The sequence below is a fragment of the Rhea americana genome, unplaced genomic scaffold (assembly GCF_003343005.1).
Source record: "Rhea americana isolate MKP2758 unplaced genomic scaffold, rheAme1 scaffold_122, whole genome shotgun sequence".
In the NCBI taxonomy this organism is placed as follows: Eukaryota; Metazoa; Chordata; class Aves; order Rheiformes; family Rheidae; genus Rhea; species Rhea americana.
Genome location: NW_028185284.1, coordinates 968,700 through 986,468, shown reverse-complemented (window position 1 = coordinate 986,468; position 17,769 = coordinate 968,700). Strand labels below are relative to the sequence as shown.

At 35.6% G+C, this 17,769-nt stretch overlaps 1 protein-coding gene across 5 annotated transcripts in view; it reads right to left on the bottom strand.

Annotated features, from left to right (window-relative positions):
* Positions 1–1,524: 1,524 nt before the first annotated feature.
* The window catches only part of CPEB3 (cytoplasmic polyadenylation element binding protein 3), a 92,166-nt gene continuing 75,921 nt past the window's right edge, over positions 1,525–17,769 (bottom strand). For all 5 annotated transcript variants that reach the window (XM_085325724.1, XM_085325723.1, XM_085325726.1 and 2 more), the window contains 4 exons: positions 13,591–13,709; positions 12,291–12,405; positions 9,929–10,110; positions 1,525–7,276 (listed from right to left, as the gene is read on the bottom strand). In XM_085325724.1, coding sequence (XP_085181850.1) covers positions 7,049–7,276; positions 9,929–10,110; positions 12,291–12,405; positions 13,591–13,709 — 644 coding nt within the window. In that variant the 3' untranslated portion in view covers positions 1,525–7,048. The remainder of the gene's footprint in view (positions 7,277–9,928; positions 10,111–12,290; positions 12,406–13,590; positions 13,710–17,769) is intronic.

Below are 17,769 nucleotides of genomic sequence, written 5' to 3'. Positions count from 1 at the left end.
TATTTTGTGTTTGTTAAGTTTAAGCCTAGTGAAAATAACATACAAAGCAGAAGGGGTCATGCAGCCTTTTGTACTGGTTTAAGTGCATTGGTTTAAATTGCTGAAGTCAACTGCTACCAGCAGCTGAAGGAGGACACTTGCCAGTACTGTTACCCTGCAGGTGGTGTGGCTTGCTTCATCTGCTGCAGAAATGCAGGAGCTGGGGACTGGAAGCTGCAGAAAGGCTGCGCTTCCTCCCAGAATTGTTGTTGGTAATAGAAGACTGGGGTAAACCCAGTTGTGGCCAGCTGGACTTAGGATGCAGAGCTGATGCAGAAATATTGTAGGGTTAGAGGGTACAAGAAGCAGTTTAACAGCGTTAACTGGAAGACATTTAGGAGGACTCCCTTCTCAGATTGCACTGTGTAGGACCCAGAAGCCTAAAAGTTCCCATACATTTATTTACTACTAGAGTTTCTGTTACAAATCACACTGTCTCCTAAAACCACTTCTGGTATTCCTGAGAGACCAGTCAGTAGACCATTCTCCTGAGAATCATCATGGTTATTTACTACCTGTTTCAAACAAGTTCTTATCTGAGTATTCTGTCTGTTTTCTGGCACCCAAAAAAGAGCTTTTTCCTTTCTTGTTTAAAAGCTATTGCATACAGCTATGTTAGGATAAAACGGCATAACCCAAGCCACAAGGCTCCAATACAGTAAAGGAGCACGCACAGTAGTTGGTGCACACAGCCTCATCAGCTTCTCAGACATTTTCCAAAGGGTATTTAATTTCTAGTATATCCTAGGCAGTTCCTACTTAAGTAAAATGCATAAAGTGAACTCAGCCTGTAATTTTTAGTGCTGGCAGTTCCAGCAGTGTTGTTGAGCTGTTTTTACGCAGATGCTGAAAGAAAGCAGTGCCATCTCACACACACACGTCTTGTGTTCTTCACTTGCCTCTGATAGAGTAGAATTCACAGTTTTTCAAAGATATATTCTGCATTGTTCCAAACAAACAGCTATTTCCCTGAGCTATAACTGTTTCCTAGTCTTAAAATAGAAACTATTAGAAAATGATGTTGTAGCATTGGGTTTTTTTTAACTGATAGTCCGATCCGTAACCTGCAGTCATTGTAAAACTGCCAACAAAAAAAAGTGCAGTATAAATTAGCCAGCAGCTTTTAAATTCAAAGCAATTCAAAGTTCATTCTTTTTCAAGGCACTTGCTACTGTATTTGGTGGAAAAAAACTACATTTTCAGAAATATTTTCATAGTATACATTTTGGTATTTACCTTCAGTTTATATGTAAGAAACAAATTACCTTTCCACTTTAAAGAGAGCACGAATGGACTGTACGCTTATAAAATGACTAGCAAAGATAGTTTGTGTGCATGTGAGTAGGTGTATATTTGTTTAACCTTAATTTGTGCAAACAGTTTTCCTGTTACAAAATTTGGGCGGAGGGGGTTTGCAGCTAGTTTACATTCCTGCAGTGCATGTCCCAAGATTTCCTTAGCACGTGCAAAGGATGACAAATATCAGTACTTCATACAACTATATTTAATAAGTTATTACAGAAAAAAATAAAGTCCAAACTACAAAGTTTAAGCAGTTGTAAGCAATAGCAGCATTGAGCTCCATGTTTAGTCACAGTACTGCAGTTCCATACAAGCATTAGTCCAAGCCAAAAAGGAAGAAGCTTTGTTAGAATTACTAGCAAAAACAATCTAAGAGAACATGTAATAAAAGATACAGTACATTTAAAATTAGTTGAAAAACAAGTACAGAGATCTTAGCTGTGAATGCTCTAAAAGTTATGTCCATTATTTTGACAGTAAAATTACAAATATCTAATACTTTATACCCCAACAGAACTACATCCAGAAAAAAAAATAGCCGAAATAACCTCTTATTAGCACCCTAGTTTTCTACTTACTGCTGAACTTTTTCTCATGTAAATTTGAGTGTGCCAGAATTATGTGACCAAAGTAATTTTCTGACCAGCTACCCATTTGGGGTATAGAGTAGTCACTAACATGAATATAAAATACTCTGTGGTATGATAGAACACTATAGCAGCAGAGATTAAGAAGAAAGTTTGTCTGGTTTAGAAAAAAAGAAAAGGAAAGGAAAAGAAAGAGGGATTTAGCTGACATCATACAAACCAGCATAAAAAGCAACTACATACAAGCCAGATTAAACAAAAGAGACATTTCTACAAATCTGTGACTAATCTTTCACTCATACCTTGCAAGTAGAGATGTCACAATACTGAAATATTAACATGGGAGCTTTTCCCAGTTAGGCGCCATTTTCTTTTTTTTCTTTTTTTTTTTTTTTAAACTACTCTAACAGATAGTGAAATCAGCAAAGTTATTTGATTTGCTAACTGCGTATTTGCAATACAATTTGTTTTAGCCCATGCCTTGCTAGCAGGCTATAAAATACAAGCATGTAGGCAGAAATATAAGCATAAACTTTGTACCACTTAGCAGGAATTTTTTTATTCCCTCTTCATTCCTTAATCATCATCTCCTTTGTTTGCAATTTGTGTACATTCCAACCAGTAGTACCTAATTTGAGTCTAAATTGTACTTCACTATTTGATCTAGTCTATACATTACTTACAGAACTGAACACACAGAGGATACACAATAGGCCAACTCTGGACACATTTCTTTCTACAAGTTATAGATGAGCCACCCTACCACTCTAGCATAAGTTTGTCTAAAAGGTCATCAATAACTTGCTGAAATAACTTTTATCTAGAGAAAGTCATTGTATGCCCTGTTTACGCAACACCAGTTTTAGTCTGGATTGTTTTAGGTGCCAGAGCAGAGGAGTCCCTGGCTTCAGGAAGGGGGTTCTGGCTGCATGGGGAAACCAAGTTGATGCAAGTGGAGGTGAAGTGAAAGATGTTTGATACTGGCAGTTGGTATTAACAATAGAAAAGAAAAAAAAAAAGGATAAAGACACAAGAGAGGCAGAGAAGAAAGGAGAAAGACAAAGAAGCTGAACAAATGTTCAGACCTGGTGGCAATACGCATTACTGCATTGCTACCAGAAAATGGACGTACATTACTTTTGCATTAATTAGGCAGCTACCACCCTGTGTGGTAATTTCATTAGAAAATGACGTGGGAACCTATATAGTCTGTTCCATGCCGCCACTGAAAAATGTATGCAAGAAGGAAGTTGTGCAGGAAAGGGTCAGTTTAATTAATTTAATTAAATATACAACATGGTGGCAAAATACAATGAAAAAATATATTAAGAGGTTCAATCTAGGACTATTGAAAAGAGAGTTTATATAAGTTCATGACAAGAAAAAGTAATGGAGCATTATGCTGAATGGGCAGGGTCATAAACCCATTGTTTCAATAGATTTAGTTCATTATAAAGGCAATAGTAGTTAATCAACACTGGTGGTGTATAAATCTAGACAGCGAACTGGTACTGTGACATCCCTATTATCTCCCTAAATCTTTTTGATAAAGGAAAAGGCTTTTCAAAATATCACATTTTTTTCTGCTTCATTCTGTCATTTTATTGCCCAATTCTTTGTTACAATTTTCCAATCACTTTACATAACCAACCATTTTCATCATTGCCACACTATTGTAAACCACATCAGCAAGTTAATACATAAAGCTTTGCATTTCAAAAAACTAGACACTTTAGTAACAATATTACAAAGATTTTAGCTTCAAAAATAACTGAAAATGAAAAAAATAAACTTTTAAAGAATTAGCATCATAAAATTAATTTATTCCAAGTAAAAATACAAAATAATATTAATGACATTGACCAGATATGAAAGTCTCTCCCAGAAACAACTATATTAATGGTTGAGAAAGCACTCCTTAAAGAAAATACGAAATAAAAATGAAAAATATGTAAATATGTTTAATTTTTTTCTTAGCAAAAAATCTTTCTAAAAATAACAATGAAAATTTGTCTCAGTACAAAGGCTACATTACTATTGAAAAAATACCAGCATGAAGAAAAGGTACATATTTGACAGTAGAAAAATGATTTTAGTGAATCACAATGTCTAAAGTCTGCAATGAAAATAAATCTGCAATAAAGATTTATGCCTTTTTTCTTTTCATTTTTCTTTTTTTTTTATACAAACAGTACAAACAGTATTGCACATAACAACAAATAGTCRAGGTTAGGTTAGCCTTCAAAAAAATCGACTAGTTCAAGTCTCACATCAGAAAAGGCCACAATAGGACCTGTTGTACCCAGGGGCTTCTTAAGTCAAGTTGCAGTTCAGAACTCCATATTTTAAAAAATAACATTTTTTGAAGGACCCTCTTTTAATATAACATATTAACAACTCAGGGGCACATTCATTTACAAAACAAAAGGGAGCATGTTATAATTTAATAAACTAAAAAAAGTTCTCTTTAAAAAAATACAAACAGAAGAACTCTCACAATTCTGGTCAGTCGTGCATAATCACACTGATTATAAATATACAAATTAAGGGAAAATATTTTTTCACCTTCTATTCACAACTTTCAGCACCAAATGGAGTTTATGTTTACAACTGTTCTTTATGATAACTTTGTTTTAGTTTTAATCCAACATTATGCTATATTGTACATTTTCCAGCTTCTCTCTCTCTCTCTCTCTCTCTCTCTCTTTCTCTCTTTTCTGTCTCTCTCGCTCGCTCGCTCTCTTTCTCTCTGGGGGTATGTTTCTACATGAAAGAGGGGGTTTTCTTCAAAAAGGTTTACTTCTTTCACATAATTAGGTAGGTTTCTGTAGGTTAGCTATGATCTTTAATATTACAGTTATAAAGCTCTAACTTCTTCATTTTCAAAAAAACTCAAATAAGCATGAAAAAAATAAAGTTACCCATCTGTTAAATCATTTTTCTTGCAGAATTAAATTAATATATATTTTTCTGAATAAACTTACTTAGAAAATATCATTTTCTTTCCTATATTTCAAAATTGAGGTATTGCAAAAGATCATGTCAGTCAGAAAGCATGCCTTTTTCTTTAAAAAAAATCATCAGCCGACTGTTGAAAACTGTCTAGATACAAAAAGTAGTGCATAACAAAATGTCTTGTACAGATGAAAAAAAACAGAAAAGACACCTGGGCTGGGAAAAGCAATATCACAAAAATGCCCAGAAGTAACCTTGAAAGGGATAATTATAATAAGCATTTTAAACCAGTAAAAAACTATTTTTTCTTCTTTTTTTTTTTCAAAAACAGAAAAGTTCCTTTCAAAGCCAATACTCGCAACTAAACACTGGGAAAAACAACTTACTAAATTAGACACAAACAAGGACATCACAACAAATAAAACCCAGACATTTAAATTTACTATGCGGTGTCATATCCAGTCAGATTGTCCCCAGAACTGCAAAAATCAAAGGAGGAAAAAGAAAAAAAAATAGTGTACACATTCTCACAATCATTAGTATATACCAAGTGTGTTTATAATTATAAGCTATTTGCAGCCCCATAGTTCATGCTAAAAAAATGTCCACTGTGTTAGCAGGTCTTAATTGTATTCAAGCTTCACAGGATACATCCAGGGATTAGAGAGATAACGCCACATCCACAGAGCAGACATCTCATGTTAACTTTTATATGCAGACATTTCTTTAGCACCCCTTTTTTCCTAACTTTCTTAAAAYGTGCCTAGTTTCTTAGTTTGACAGACTATCTAATTGGTAGTGTATGTTCGCTAGTATGAGCTCTTTGGTTTTCTGGACAAGGTCTGCAGCTACGTAAAGGATGCAAGCATTAGGAGAGAGATTGTAACTAAGAGCTCATTCCTGTTTATGTACCTGTTATGAACTGTCAAAAATGTGTTAATGTTGGATATAGAGGCTTTAACAGTTAAGTTTGATCACAGTACTAGACATAATCACTTTACTATATAAAATAAATTGCACGATATATAACAGAGCACCGCAAAGTACTTCATCTACCATCCACAAATTTGTTTAAGAATATCCTACAGCTAGTTTTTAATATTTGTTGTAATATAGGTCATTCTGTAATGGGCTGATCCTAATTTCAAAAGCATTACATTTACTGAGGCATGCCTTCCTCCAGTCAGTAATCATTTTTTTTTTTTTGTTACTGAATGTTTTTTAGCCTACATAGATTCATAATTTGTGCATTGTGGGCAGGTTTTATATTAGACATATATAAAATTTATTGCATGCAGCAACCTGATTAAGTAAACATGCAGTCAAAATATTGACCTTCCTTGGAAGCTTTTCTGTATGCTATACTGATCTCCCTTCAGCAGCCATCACTATTTTAATCACATATTCATTTTTTAATTGATACCCTAGCCTGAATAGAGTATTATGGTATTAGTAATACCATTTTAATAGCAGCAAAAGCTATTGCAGCATACATTTACATAACACTAAAAGACCTAACTAAAAAAAAAAAAAAAAAAAAAACCCTCAGCAAAACAAAAGAAAAAAGTCTGATCCAGCTTATGAGGTATCATCCTTACAAGTCAAAATGGAGAGCAACTAAAGGCTTATTTTCTTTAAGGGTTATTACTACTCTAAATGACCCAAACTAATGATTGCTGAATATCTGTTTAAGTAAGTTTTTGCTACATCTGCCACCTACTTGTGAATATTACCTTTGGTAAGTCATCTGCTAGGGGCAAGTCTAAATTTCTGAAAATAAGTGCATGCTCCAGTTTAAAAATAAAAATAATTATAATAAAAAATCTTCATCACATACACATCAACCCAGTGAAGGTTGATGAGAATGGCAGTCTACATAATGTCACTAGTGACAAGTCTTGTGTAGGAAATTAAGGTACCAAGCAGATGTTTGTGTGAATCAAAGTGCAAAATCAGTACAGTTACACTCTGCCGGTTTGTATTATACTGGACACTGAGTTCAGTAATGTGACTGTAAATAATAATAATAGTAATAAAAAGACCCATATCTTCATTAAAGTCGAGGACGAATGCACAGATTTCCAGAACACTAAGCCCTGAGGCAGCGCTCTCTTTTCCCTCGATTTTATCTACTCCAGTACGTGTTGCTGGGTTAGGCCTGGGGTTCAGCTCCAGCGGAACGGGACGTGGCGGGGCCGGTCGCCTCCCTCCTTTACCAGTGGTTTGTGGAACTCTCGCCCAGCACGAGAGTGTATGCTTGCCCAGCAGTATTCACAATAATACTGCAAACAGGTAACATTGGCACAAAAGAATGGAGCAAATTTTCCACCACAGCGAGTGCCCTGGCATTCATCACACATCTGATCATCCAGCACATATGGCTTCACTTCCACCTGCACCAGGAAGGAGAGAGAGAACTGTAAGAAGATGACAGATTTGCTAAGCATGAGTAGAAGGAACAGTAAGGTAATTCACCACGGTAGCAAAGGTTTGCAGCTGATGCTGGAGTAACCCGAAGCGGTGGTAGCTAAAGGTGCACTTTGGTAACTAGCCAGCGTTTCTTGGAGAAATTAGGTGTGTGAAAGAGCCAAGAGGGAAGTACTGTAAAACTAGTGTCTCAAAGACACTATTTTTCTGCTCTCAAAGCACCTTCCAGAACTGTGAATATGGTTGTTACGGTGGTGGGGGGAGAGGGATTAGCTTTGACAGATAAAGAACAAACCTGTGTTTTTAAACCTCGGAGCTCTGGTTGGTTTCAGAGCCTGTTTTTGTTTTGTTTTTTGTTTTGTTTTTTGCAAACTGCAGAATGCATGACGAGACAAACAGTGAACAGAAGATTCAAATTAAACAGGATTAAATGCAGTTTGTGTTAAATACTCTGCATTATGTTGGCAAAAAATATTATCTAAAAATTTCTAACTCTAGAATTGGAGTAAGATGCTCCAGAAGCAACTAAGGGGTTGCCATCAAATACAAATAGCCTGGAGAACAGCTTATTTATTCATTCTGGGGAAAACAGTAGTTTATACACATATCTTTCTTATGTCTCTATGATGTCATGTATAAAGTGCCCTAGGTACAGCTAAAAAAGTTGAAATATATTGTTATGCACAAGTGTTAATCTCTAGAAAAATAGTGCAAGGAAGACTTTACTCCAGCAACTAGCTTAAACACATACAGTATTAAGGAAACACCATATGAAATACTGTGTTGAAAAACAATGAAGGTATTTATTATACAAGAAACCTTCATGGTGAATTTTACTCCTGCCTATCCTGGTTGCATTTTAACAAATATTACTCCTTTGAAATAAAGCTGATAGAGTGAATTATGTTTCTTGTCTATGAAACTGCTGGAACTGCTGAAATAAAAATCTTTTAAATTACACCGTACTAGTAGTATTATGTGGAACAAAGTCTGAATATCTGCCATTCTGCATATCAGATACCCTACCACTAGATTTAAAAACATCATGTAAATAAAGTAGCACTGTCTCAAATGAAATTGGAAGAAAGCAGATCTAAAGTCTAGCACATCTCTAAATACCTGCCTACTCACATTTCCAAAGCATGAATTGTGAAGGTTTGACAGATTCTCTCCCCTTTTCTTGTTTGGATTACTATTGAAAATAATTTTAAGAATGTATGCTGTGCAATTCAGGAATTTTAATAACCACCATTAGGTTTAAAAGCTAAAGCTTAAGGGCAAAATTAGAATTTGTACTTCAAACTCACAGATAAWACTACTTTAAAAACCTTGAAAACAGACGAAAGATGACTAAGTTAGATTCTCAGTCAGCCATCTGGGAAAAGCACTGGCTGATGGAAACAACTAACAGCTAGCATAATTTGGTGGTATATTTTAACGCTTAAAAGAAAACAAGGTTTTAATCATGGATGATATTAGATAAATCTCAGAGGGTTCAACAGTCTCATTAAGAATCCAAAATTAGCRTTGTTATTCTTACCAGAAGAGTTTCTCAGGAAAAATTTTCCGAATTCCTTAGACAAGAAGTATTTAGAACAGCCTCTCTTAGTTAAATCATAAGGTATATAGCACCACAGAAAAACTGTTTGAGGGCTAACTTCGTACCCTCATCTGATTTGAGAAAAAGTGCAGTTGAGACTTTCAACAGAAAAGGGAAAAAGCTTAGACTCTGCAGGTTTGTGTTTTTAAATATGTACTGCACATACAGACATTCCCAATACCTGTCAAGCTGCTGCTTCAATAAATAATCTATATAAGATTAAACAGAAGAGCAGCCATCCTTATTTTAATAATATGTAAGGACAGTGCACACACTGATTTCTTTTAAATAATTCTAGATGCTGAGTTCTCAAAAAACAAAGGTGTTACTTGCACATGCAATTAGAGGCAAAGTCAGAGGGTCCAAAGGAAAAAAAAATCTCTCGGAAAATAAATAATAGTTTCTTTTAATGGCTTCAGTTCAGATTTCATGAAATATATTAGTTTCACTCTGTGCTTGGGAAAGCTGTTAGAACCCAGGATTTTGTATGGACTGAAAAACAACTTGTTCTTCTACGTTTTGGCCTGTGAAGCATCTGCCAGCATCTGTTCTGAGTTAATTTGCAAGACCTTCAAGGTCAGCATTACCTATTATAATGATGACCCCATGATTTAGGAACCTCAGCCTAGAGACGTATTGCAGAGGGAGAATGTTGCCTAATAACAGCATAAATGCCACAAGCTGTACAGCGGGCACTAAAAGCTGTTCATGCGCAATGACCAAACATCTAGAGGAGAAGGAAGCTGCAAAACTGTACAAGTGACCTTCAGAATTCAAAACAAAAACTACAGCTTACAGCCAACTTTTCTGGTTTTAGTGCTGCACAATTATTTAAGATGTTTAAGGTCCATCTTTTCTCTGCTTTGGCCTCTTAAATAAGCTCTTAAATAATTAACAAATGTCATCTGAAGAACAGAGGTTACAGTGTCCTCTCACATGGCATTAATATAAGGATTTTTCTGCATAGCTGTACAGTTTTGTCGGTAGCTATCATTCCATTCCATGCTCTTTTACTCACCCGTTTATCAATGTCATTGTGTTGGAGCTGGACAAAGCGAGCACTGATAGCAGCAATATAGCTCTGCTGATTGGAGAAAGCCACTCGGCCAGCACCTTTCGGATACTTCAGCTCCGGGTCTGTGTCAATGCCCGCATAGCAGACACCTCCATATAAACGGTCCATAATCATTGCCAATTCAACTGCAAGAATGCAATTGTTAAATATTACGTATTCAACATAAATAATACTTTTCTGTTTGTGTAGAACAAAGCTCTATTTGTTTTAGGGTACTTATCTTCAGAAGTCTAAGAGCAAAATAAAATAGCAAACCTAAATGTTGGTTTTAACAGCAGACAGAACCATCCCCCAGCAGAATTACACTAAAATATAAAGGAAAAAAAAAATAAAAAAAGATCTGGTACAAGAAACTTTGATGGAAGTGTGAAAATACTAGATTATTAATGTATATATGAGGTCAATATCAAGTGAAGAATTTATCATATTGGTGAGTAAAAACTGATATTCAGGATCAGGTATTCAGGGTCTCCCCAACCCCCCAAAAACTTGATAATTCCAGCTAACCTAGGCCACTTACAGGCATTCCTGCATTTAGTCTGATATTTTAGCCTACATACAAGGAGGCTGAAAACACAGTAGGGAAGTATTCTACATTTAAAACAAAACTTGGTGAAACTTTCATACTTCAGGAAGTCTAAATATGGGGCCCAGTATTTTTGTATATCATTAACTGGATTAAAATTTAATTAACTCTTAAAATGTCACACAAACAGCTTTTAAAGTAGTTTTAAGTATTCATAAAATACAACAGGTTGAGTGGCTGAGGAAGAATACCGGATGATTAAGAGAAAGAAGGAAAAGGAACAGTTTACATACTCTCTCTCTCTATATATAGATATATATATATATTCATTTATAAACATATTTCGTATGTATGTAGAAATACATGCACACACACACACCTGCGTGAATGCATAGAACATGTAAGTGGTGCAAGGATTTAGGGTCACTGAGCATTCAGATCTTAAGTTCTCTGTAGAGCTTGATAGACAAATTTGTTAGCTAGGTGAAGGACAAAACAAGACATGGAGACCTCGACAGGCCCTTGCCAAGTCAAGCATGTTTGTTCTGTTAATGTATCAAAACACTTTCAGTAGAGCAAGTCTAAATTCAGCTATCCAAGATGAAGTGGAAAAGTATATTGAATTTTTAAATCTTTGTAGTTATGATCAAATTGCTTCATTATTTATAAAACATACTATTATTATAAAATTACGTATGCATGTGTATATAAATAAAATGTCTGTGTCACATTAGGGGAAGACCATATGGTAATTTGTCCATTTGTAATGAGCAAATAAAAGTCTGACTCATTCTACCAAGCTAGGTATAATTCTTGCTCCAAACAGATAGTAAGGGAAAACGATCAGTGTAGTGACTAGAAGATTTTCTTCCTAATGATTTATGATCATCACTTAGGTAGTGATCCCAGAAAGCCACAGTATAGGCTGAATACCAAGAACATTTAAAGTAGTAATTGCAATAAGATATTCACRCCAAGGACAAAGAACATGTATGGTTTGCACGGGCAAAACCACACTGATCAAACTCTTAGACTAAACTCCCGTTTCATGTTTTGAAAGCTGCAAACAAGAAAAACTGGAAATTCCCCTTGTCTACCTGGAAAAAGTTCACTGTGTAAAGGCATCGATTTTCAAATACAAGGCATAAACAAGCTAAGAAAGCCCAAACGACAAACTTTTTTTTAATGCTGTATTTAGAAATGAGCTAATGTTTAATTGTAACTATTTACTTAATGACCCTCTCTTACACTTTTGCCTTATTTAAGATGGGAAGAAATAAAGGGCTGTCAAGAAACCTGGGCTGTGAAACATCTTTCCCTGAGCAATGGCTGGCCTTCTCTACAGCTCTCCAAGAAAATTAGGGAGAAGAGTAGGGTTGGAAAAAAGAGGAGGAAGCTGCAGAGCTGCAGCTGGAGGTAGCTGCAAGGGGGCTCGAAGAAGTCTGCACTCTGGACAAAAGGTAGGGGAACTCACCTAGAAAATCAGGGTTAGGGTTAAAATAGTATTATGAAAAAAAGAGACAATTTGTAGGACATTACTCGAGCTTCAGGAAGACTGTTTCTAGTGAACATACCAATCAGTAATCCATTTAAAAGACTGAAAATTTATTACACATTGTGTATTTTGTAGCCAGAGGAAGCAGGCCTCCTGGGAGAGGTAGGATATTTGGAAGAGCAAGATATATTTTCTGCTCTGTTTACTTTACATATATATTTTCTCATAATTTCTGCTTAACCCTGAACCCTGCATTTCACGTCCTGCATTTTTATTCTGCTCACCAGCTCGGAGGGGCCTCGGAACTCCTCCAACAAAGATAGTTTTTCTTGGGTCCAAAGGCTGAGAGCCATCCATCACAAAGTCACTGTCACTTAGGTTCCATGGTCGAATTTGCACCTGAAAAGAGCAATAAAATTTGTTTTTAATAGAGGAACTTAACAGTTCAATAAGAAGTAATAGAATAACTGCCTAATATTTCTATAATTGAAATTATATTAAAGGCAAAAGCAGTAAATTGATGGTACAACCATCAAAACAACTCAAGAACATAGCTTGTCTAAGTGTTTGAAAGAAGGTGGACAATTCATGTATCACCTCTAGAGGCCAGGCTTGAGTTAAATTTCATCATGGCAAACTCTCCTACCTTATTAATTGCCTGCCTCTAACTGCCACTATAATATGAAATCTGTGAAAGGACTTTGAGAACATTTTACTAGCTGTGTGCTATCACAGGTGCCGTTTGGACTTCTGGCTTTCCTGTAATCACATACACTGATCCACAAATTTTAAAGCACTGATACAAATATGGAGAGAAGATACAATTAATTTCTGTGCTTGAATACAAAAGGAGTTTTTAAAAAGTGTGCCTGCGTGCTTCTGTTCAGCAGCAAGCAACACAGCTGAGAAGATACCTTCAGACTGTACAGAACAAAAATTGCTCAAGAGKACTTTTGGATAAAGCTGTTGGCCCTCCCATTTACTGATCCCAGAAAGTATGTAAGCATACTCTGTAATATTGTAATATATACCGCACATGCTGTAATATTGTGTGTTCCGTTATCTATGCCAGCTCTTTAATAGTATGTTTTAAAAAGGCAGCACAGATTAATGTTTCTTTAAAAGGATCGTATATAAAGTAGGATGTAATCATTACAATTAGATAAATGAATATCTAGGATATCTGAAGTTATCCAGGTCCATTAAACTTTGTTTTTTCATTTTTCATTTTTGTTATGTTTTAATTTGCGCATTTATTGTGTCAGATTTTCAGTTCCTTTAAATAATATAGAAGGAAAAATCTTAATACGATTTTCTTTTACAGCTGACATTGTAAAAAGACACATACTGTTACGAGATTACCAGAAATACCAAATATAAGAATTAATTGAACATAGCAGTTATCAGAAAGAAGCAAATGTTAAAACCATGTTAAGCTGGTACAAAAAGTCAGTGAAACAAAGTTCAGCAAGAGGAAATGGATGAGCCAATTAACTAAGTAATTTTATATTTATTCATTAACTGAAAAGAGTAACAGCATGTGGGTTAGTGGCCAGCATAAGTATCATGGCATAAGCTACTTACTGGTTTGTCCTTAATTGTGGGACTTGACACACACAGGTAGAGTTTCCCATCTTCTTCCAGACAGGCATCTATCAGGGCTTGCACAGAGCTTTCYTCCTGGAACAGCAAGAAGGCATAACCTTGGAAAGAACAAAAGCACAAAAAGAAAAAAGAATAATTAGTTTTTAAAACATTTTTTCAATAAAGATAACAACCTCAAAAGGTTAATAAAATCTGAAAAATTACAAAAAACTGTAAAGTTTTTGTTTTCGTAAAATAAATACGCCCAGTATATCATGCCATCACTTTTTAGTTAGTTAGTGCATGCGGTATTGATTTTGTAATGGAAAAGAGAATGCTTTCTGGGTGTGAATGTTTTTTTATCTCATTAACAATTTTAAGCAGTGAGAATATAGGCTGGTAAATAAGGATTTCTTATTATCCAACAACTATATCTGAGCTATTTTTGTGCTGGTGTCAGTGACTACAATCTTACAGTGAGGCACTGATGTCCAAAAGAAGTGGACAGGTAGACAGACGAATAGATTGTTGACACAGGAGAAAAATAATATTAGTTATTCTTATTTAGTCATTCTATATCCTTATTTTGTCAGTACATTTTATTTTTATACAAAATCTCCTCAAGTACATATTACTAGGTTAAAATCTTAGATCAATCACATATAACAAGTTTTTACATTTTCATAGGTGGTTTTAAAATTCTGAAATCTTTTCCACCTAAGAATATTCACAGGATTACGCACATTCCCCCTTCTGCTGCAAACAAAGCAATTCCAAACAAAGGTTATCGTCCAGTGAAACACTAATGATTTAGAAACCTATAACCTTACAAGTTACAACATGTTGTTAAGAAGACACTGTCATACATTCTAAATCAATGCTTTTGCTGAGTACACCAAGGAATAAGACAAACTTTGTACGATTTAAAATAAACCTTAAAATAGCTATTAGTTTAAATTTACAAAAAAGAAAATGTTTCCGTATTCATGTACTTATAATTTTTTTCTGTATGGAAAAAAACGCTTACCTAAAATTAGTAAGTGTGAGCAAAAAAAAATTGCTATTTGTTGTGTTTTATTACGAATCAAAAACCTTCTGTTATTTATATTTAAATGCAGCAGTTCAAAACAAATTATCCAATAAAAATTCCTCCAAGCAAGTCAGATTTCTAGAACTTTAATTTAGCCAGTAAAACTAAGTGTATGTAGGATCCAGGTGCTCTTCTGAATGCAGCTGACATTTTCTTCAGCTTTACTTAATATTGTTATGTTTGACTACAGATTTGACCTGAGAGATCCCTGCTTTTGCCACCTCAGAAGTGACCTAATGTAGCACATGCTCCATTAGGAAAACTCGCTGAAGACTGGCTGCTAGTCTAGAATGCAGCTGCCCATTTAGGAGGATTTTCTATAGAGCATGCATTACTCTCTTGCTCCATGATCAGTACAACTTACTTTTCTCACTGAATGTGAATCTGCTGGGGCTTTGACCTTTATAGTTTCGCCCGTGCGTGTCTTACAGGTTACTTCTTTTCAGAGCATGCAGCAATTAGAGGCAGCTGGAGTTTAAGCAGGGACTGCTGGACTTCCTCTACCTAAAACTCGTAGCACATACCCGCTGCCTACTTATTCCATGGTATACCATACTCAAAGCGTGATAACCTTTGGGATAACTTTACACAGTGTGCCTGCTGTTAAAATAGTTAAACTGTCCCTTTTGAATATACTTGATAATACGAGCAAAAACTATTATTTTATTTATTTATTTGTTTGGCTGTTTTTTTCAGCCTTATAAAATACCCCAATCAGACAACTAGATACTTGGAAAAGACCACCCTGATACTCCACCTCTAAAACCAGTTGATCACCTTTTGTAGTTCTGGCCAATCCTTATTATATATTTTATTATAAACATCTTGTGAGGCAAACTCACAGAAGATGCAATACAGACCTTTAAAGTATTACTGACCCCAAATAATAAGAATACATTTATATTTATGCATACTGTAAAAGAACAATTCTTGCAATGTATTTAAAGATTTAGGATTTATCTTCTGAACAGGCCCAGGATGTGAATTCTAGAATACAAAAGTTTGTCCACTTCAGACTTTTATAATTTTAAAACAGCAATATATTTGAAATTCCTTTAGCATAAAATTGAAGTTGAGAGATCTTTATTGAGCCAAACTCTTTAGTAAAAATCAACAGCTTGTAATGCCTCTTTCTCCTATGAACCCAAGACAAGTCTTTTAGGTCACAGTAAAAGGTTACAGCTGCGGCAGTTGGAGCTGGCAGCCCTTTGGGGATACAGTAAATGTTGTGATCATCATATTCATGAGACAGTTAAAATTAACCAAACAAATACCTGTAAATTCTCTTTCGCTGCTAGATTACAAGGGCAGTCTGGGTTAGTCAGAATTCAGTTTTCTAACCTGGGGCTAGCAGCAGCTGGAAGCTTTACTAAATTAACACAACTCATATTTCCCTAGGCCTCTACCTAGGGAGTTGATATATTTCAAATTTTTAATCCTCTACAGCAGTACCTTGGAAGCATGCTCTGGTAGCATGTACATCAGCAAACCTTTCTTATCCAACCATACAGTGTTAAATTTTGAGAGCTCAAAGGATGCCCTGTGATAAAGAGCCAACACATTTGAACCTCCAGAAGGGAAAAAGCAAGGTACATGATAATGCCTGGACRTCCTGTGTACACAGAGAAAGGCTTCTTGGCACAGCAGGAGCAATCCAGCTCCTTCGGGCTGTTGATGTAACACAACACCCTGGTGCTTAACGTAAGCGCTGCACTTCGCAATCCACTAGAAGACGACTACATTCTTTGCTGCAGAAAAAGTCGCTATAACTTTTAAAGGGCTACACTAGCAGGAGGAGGAAGAGACCACTCGTTTCCCTACGTTCTCAAGCACAGCCTAGGAGCTCTTCATCCATGAGTTCAAGGCTCATTGGTTATTTTAYGGAAAGCAGTATAAGAGCTGAGCCCCTTTGTACGTATGCCATTCTGACATCTTAACAGCGGCACAGTTTCCATGTGAAAGGGTATTTTGTCCAGGTGGTCTAATCTCTCTTACCCTTGCCATGAACAAATGGGAAAATCTGGCACATAAACTTGTGTCCCACAAGCTTCAAACAAGGTTGTTACCTGGAAGGCAAGAGATGCTTGGATACCACCTGATGTTGCTACTGCCTGTAAGTGCTATTGGAGATGTATTTTTGCTGTGCTGGAAAGTCAGAATGATCTCTGTTTCACTTAACGTCATCCAAGGCATCTCGTCTCTAATGATGGGAACCTTTCCACATTACAGATAGCATGTTTTCTGATAAGACTCCGGTGAGCTCTTCAAAACAATATGCTAAACAGAACTGTTAAGTTTTTTCTCCTGCTTTCTCATAATGGCAGAATCTTAATATTCATACTTCTATGATAAAAAAGGTATGTTAGTACAAATTACAGGGCACATTAGAATTATAGCCCAAAAGTGCATCATGTTCTGTCTGTACTTCCTCAATTTAATCAAAGTGAAAAGAACTTCTGTTGAACCTTTATTACGGTAAAATGTGTATTAAGTATATCAGCAAGGGAGAAAAAAAACTTACGGGCTTTTAGACACTGTTCAACTTGGCAAGCCTTAGTTGGCAGAGTTTTATCAGAGAAGACTATCATCTTGTCTGGACCAGAATATTTGTCAAAGTTAGAAGTGGTCCACTTCATGCCTTTCAGGCTCACAGGAAAAAGATTTTGACTGCATTTCAGAACATACAAGAACAAACAAGTTTAAAACATTAGCTTGTTTGTTTGCTTTTTTTCTTTTTTTCTTTTGAACTTGCTAACACCTTCCCTGTAGGACTGAATCATTAGGCACAGAGTTTGGTAGAGCAAAATGATATCATTGAGTGTGTTTCATAACCCATGGGAGAAGGTAGAAAGGAAGCTTGGTGTAATAAAATTTGTATACGTCTTTAAGTCATTAATTGCTAAGGTTGTGTGAACAGACTCTAGTTATTAATGATAAAGGACTATTTCAGAAAGATATCAACAAAAAAGCTTTGCAGTCTCACGCTTAAATGATCTTAAGATTTAATTCAGTCAGAAAATTTTCAGAGATTTCAATTAATTGTGAATTAGTTCCATCTCTGTATTATCAGAAGTTCACCATTTTACGCT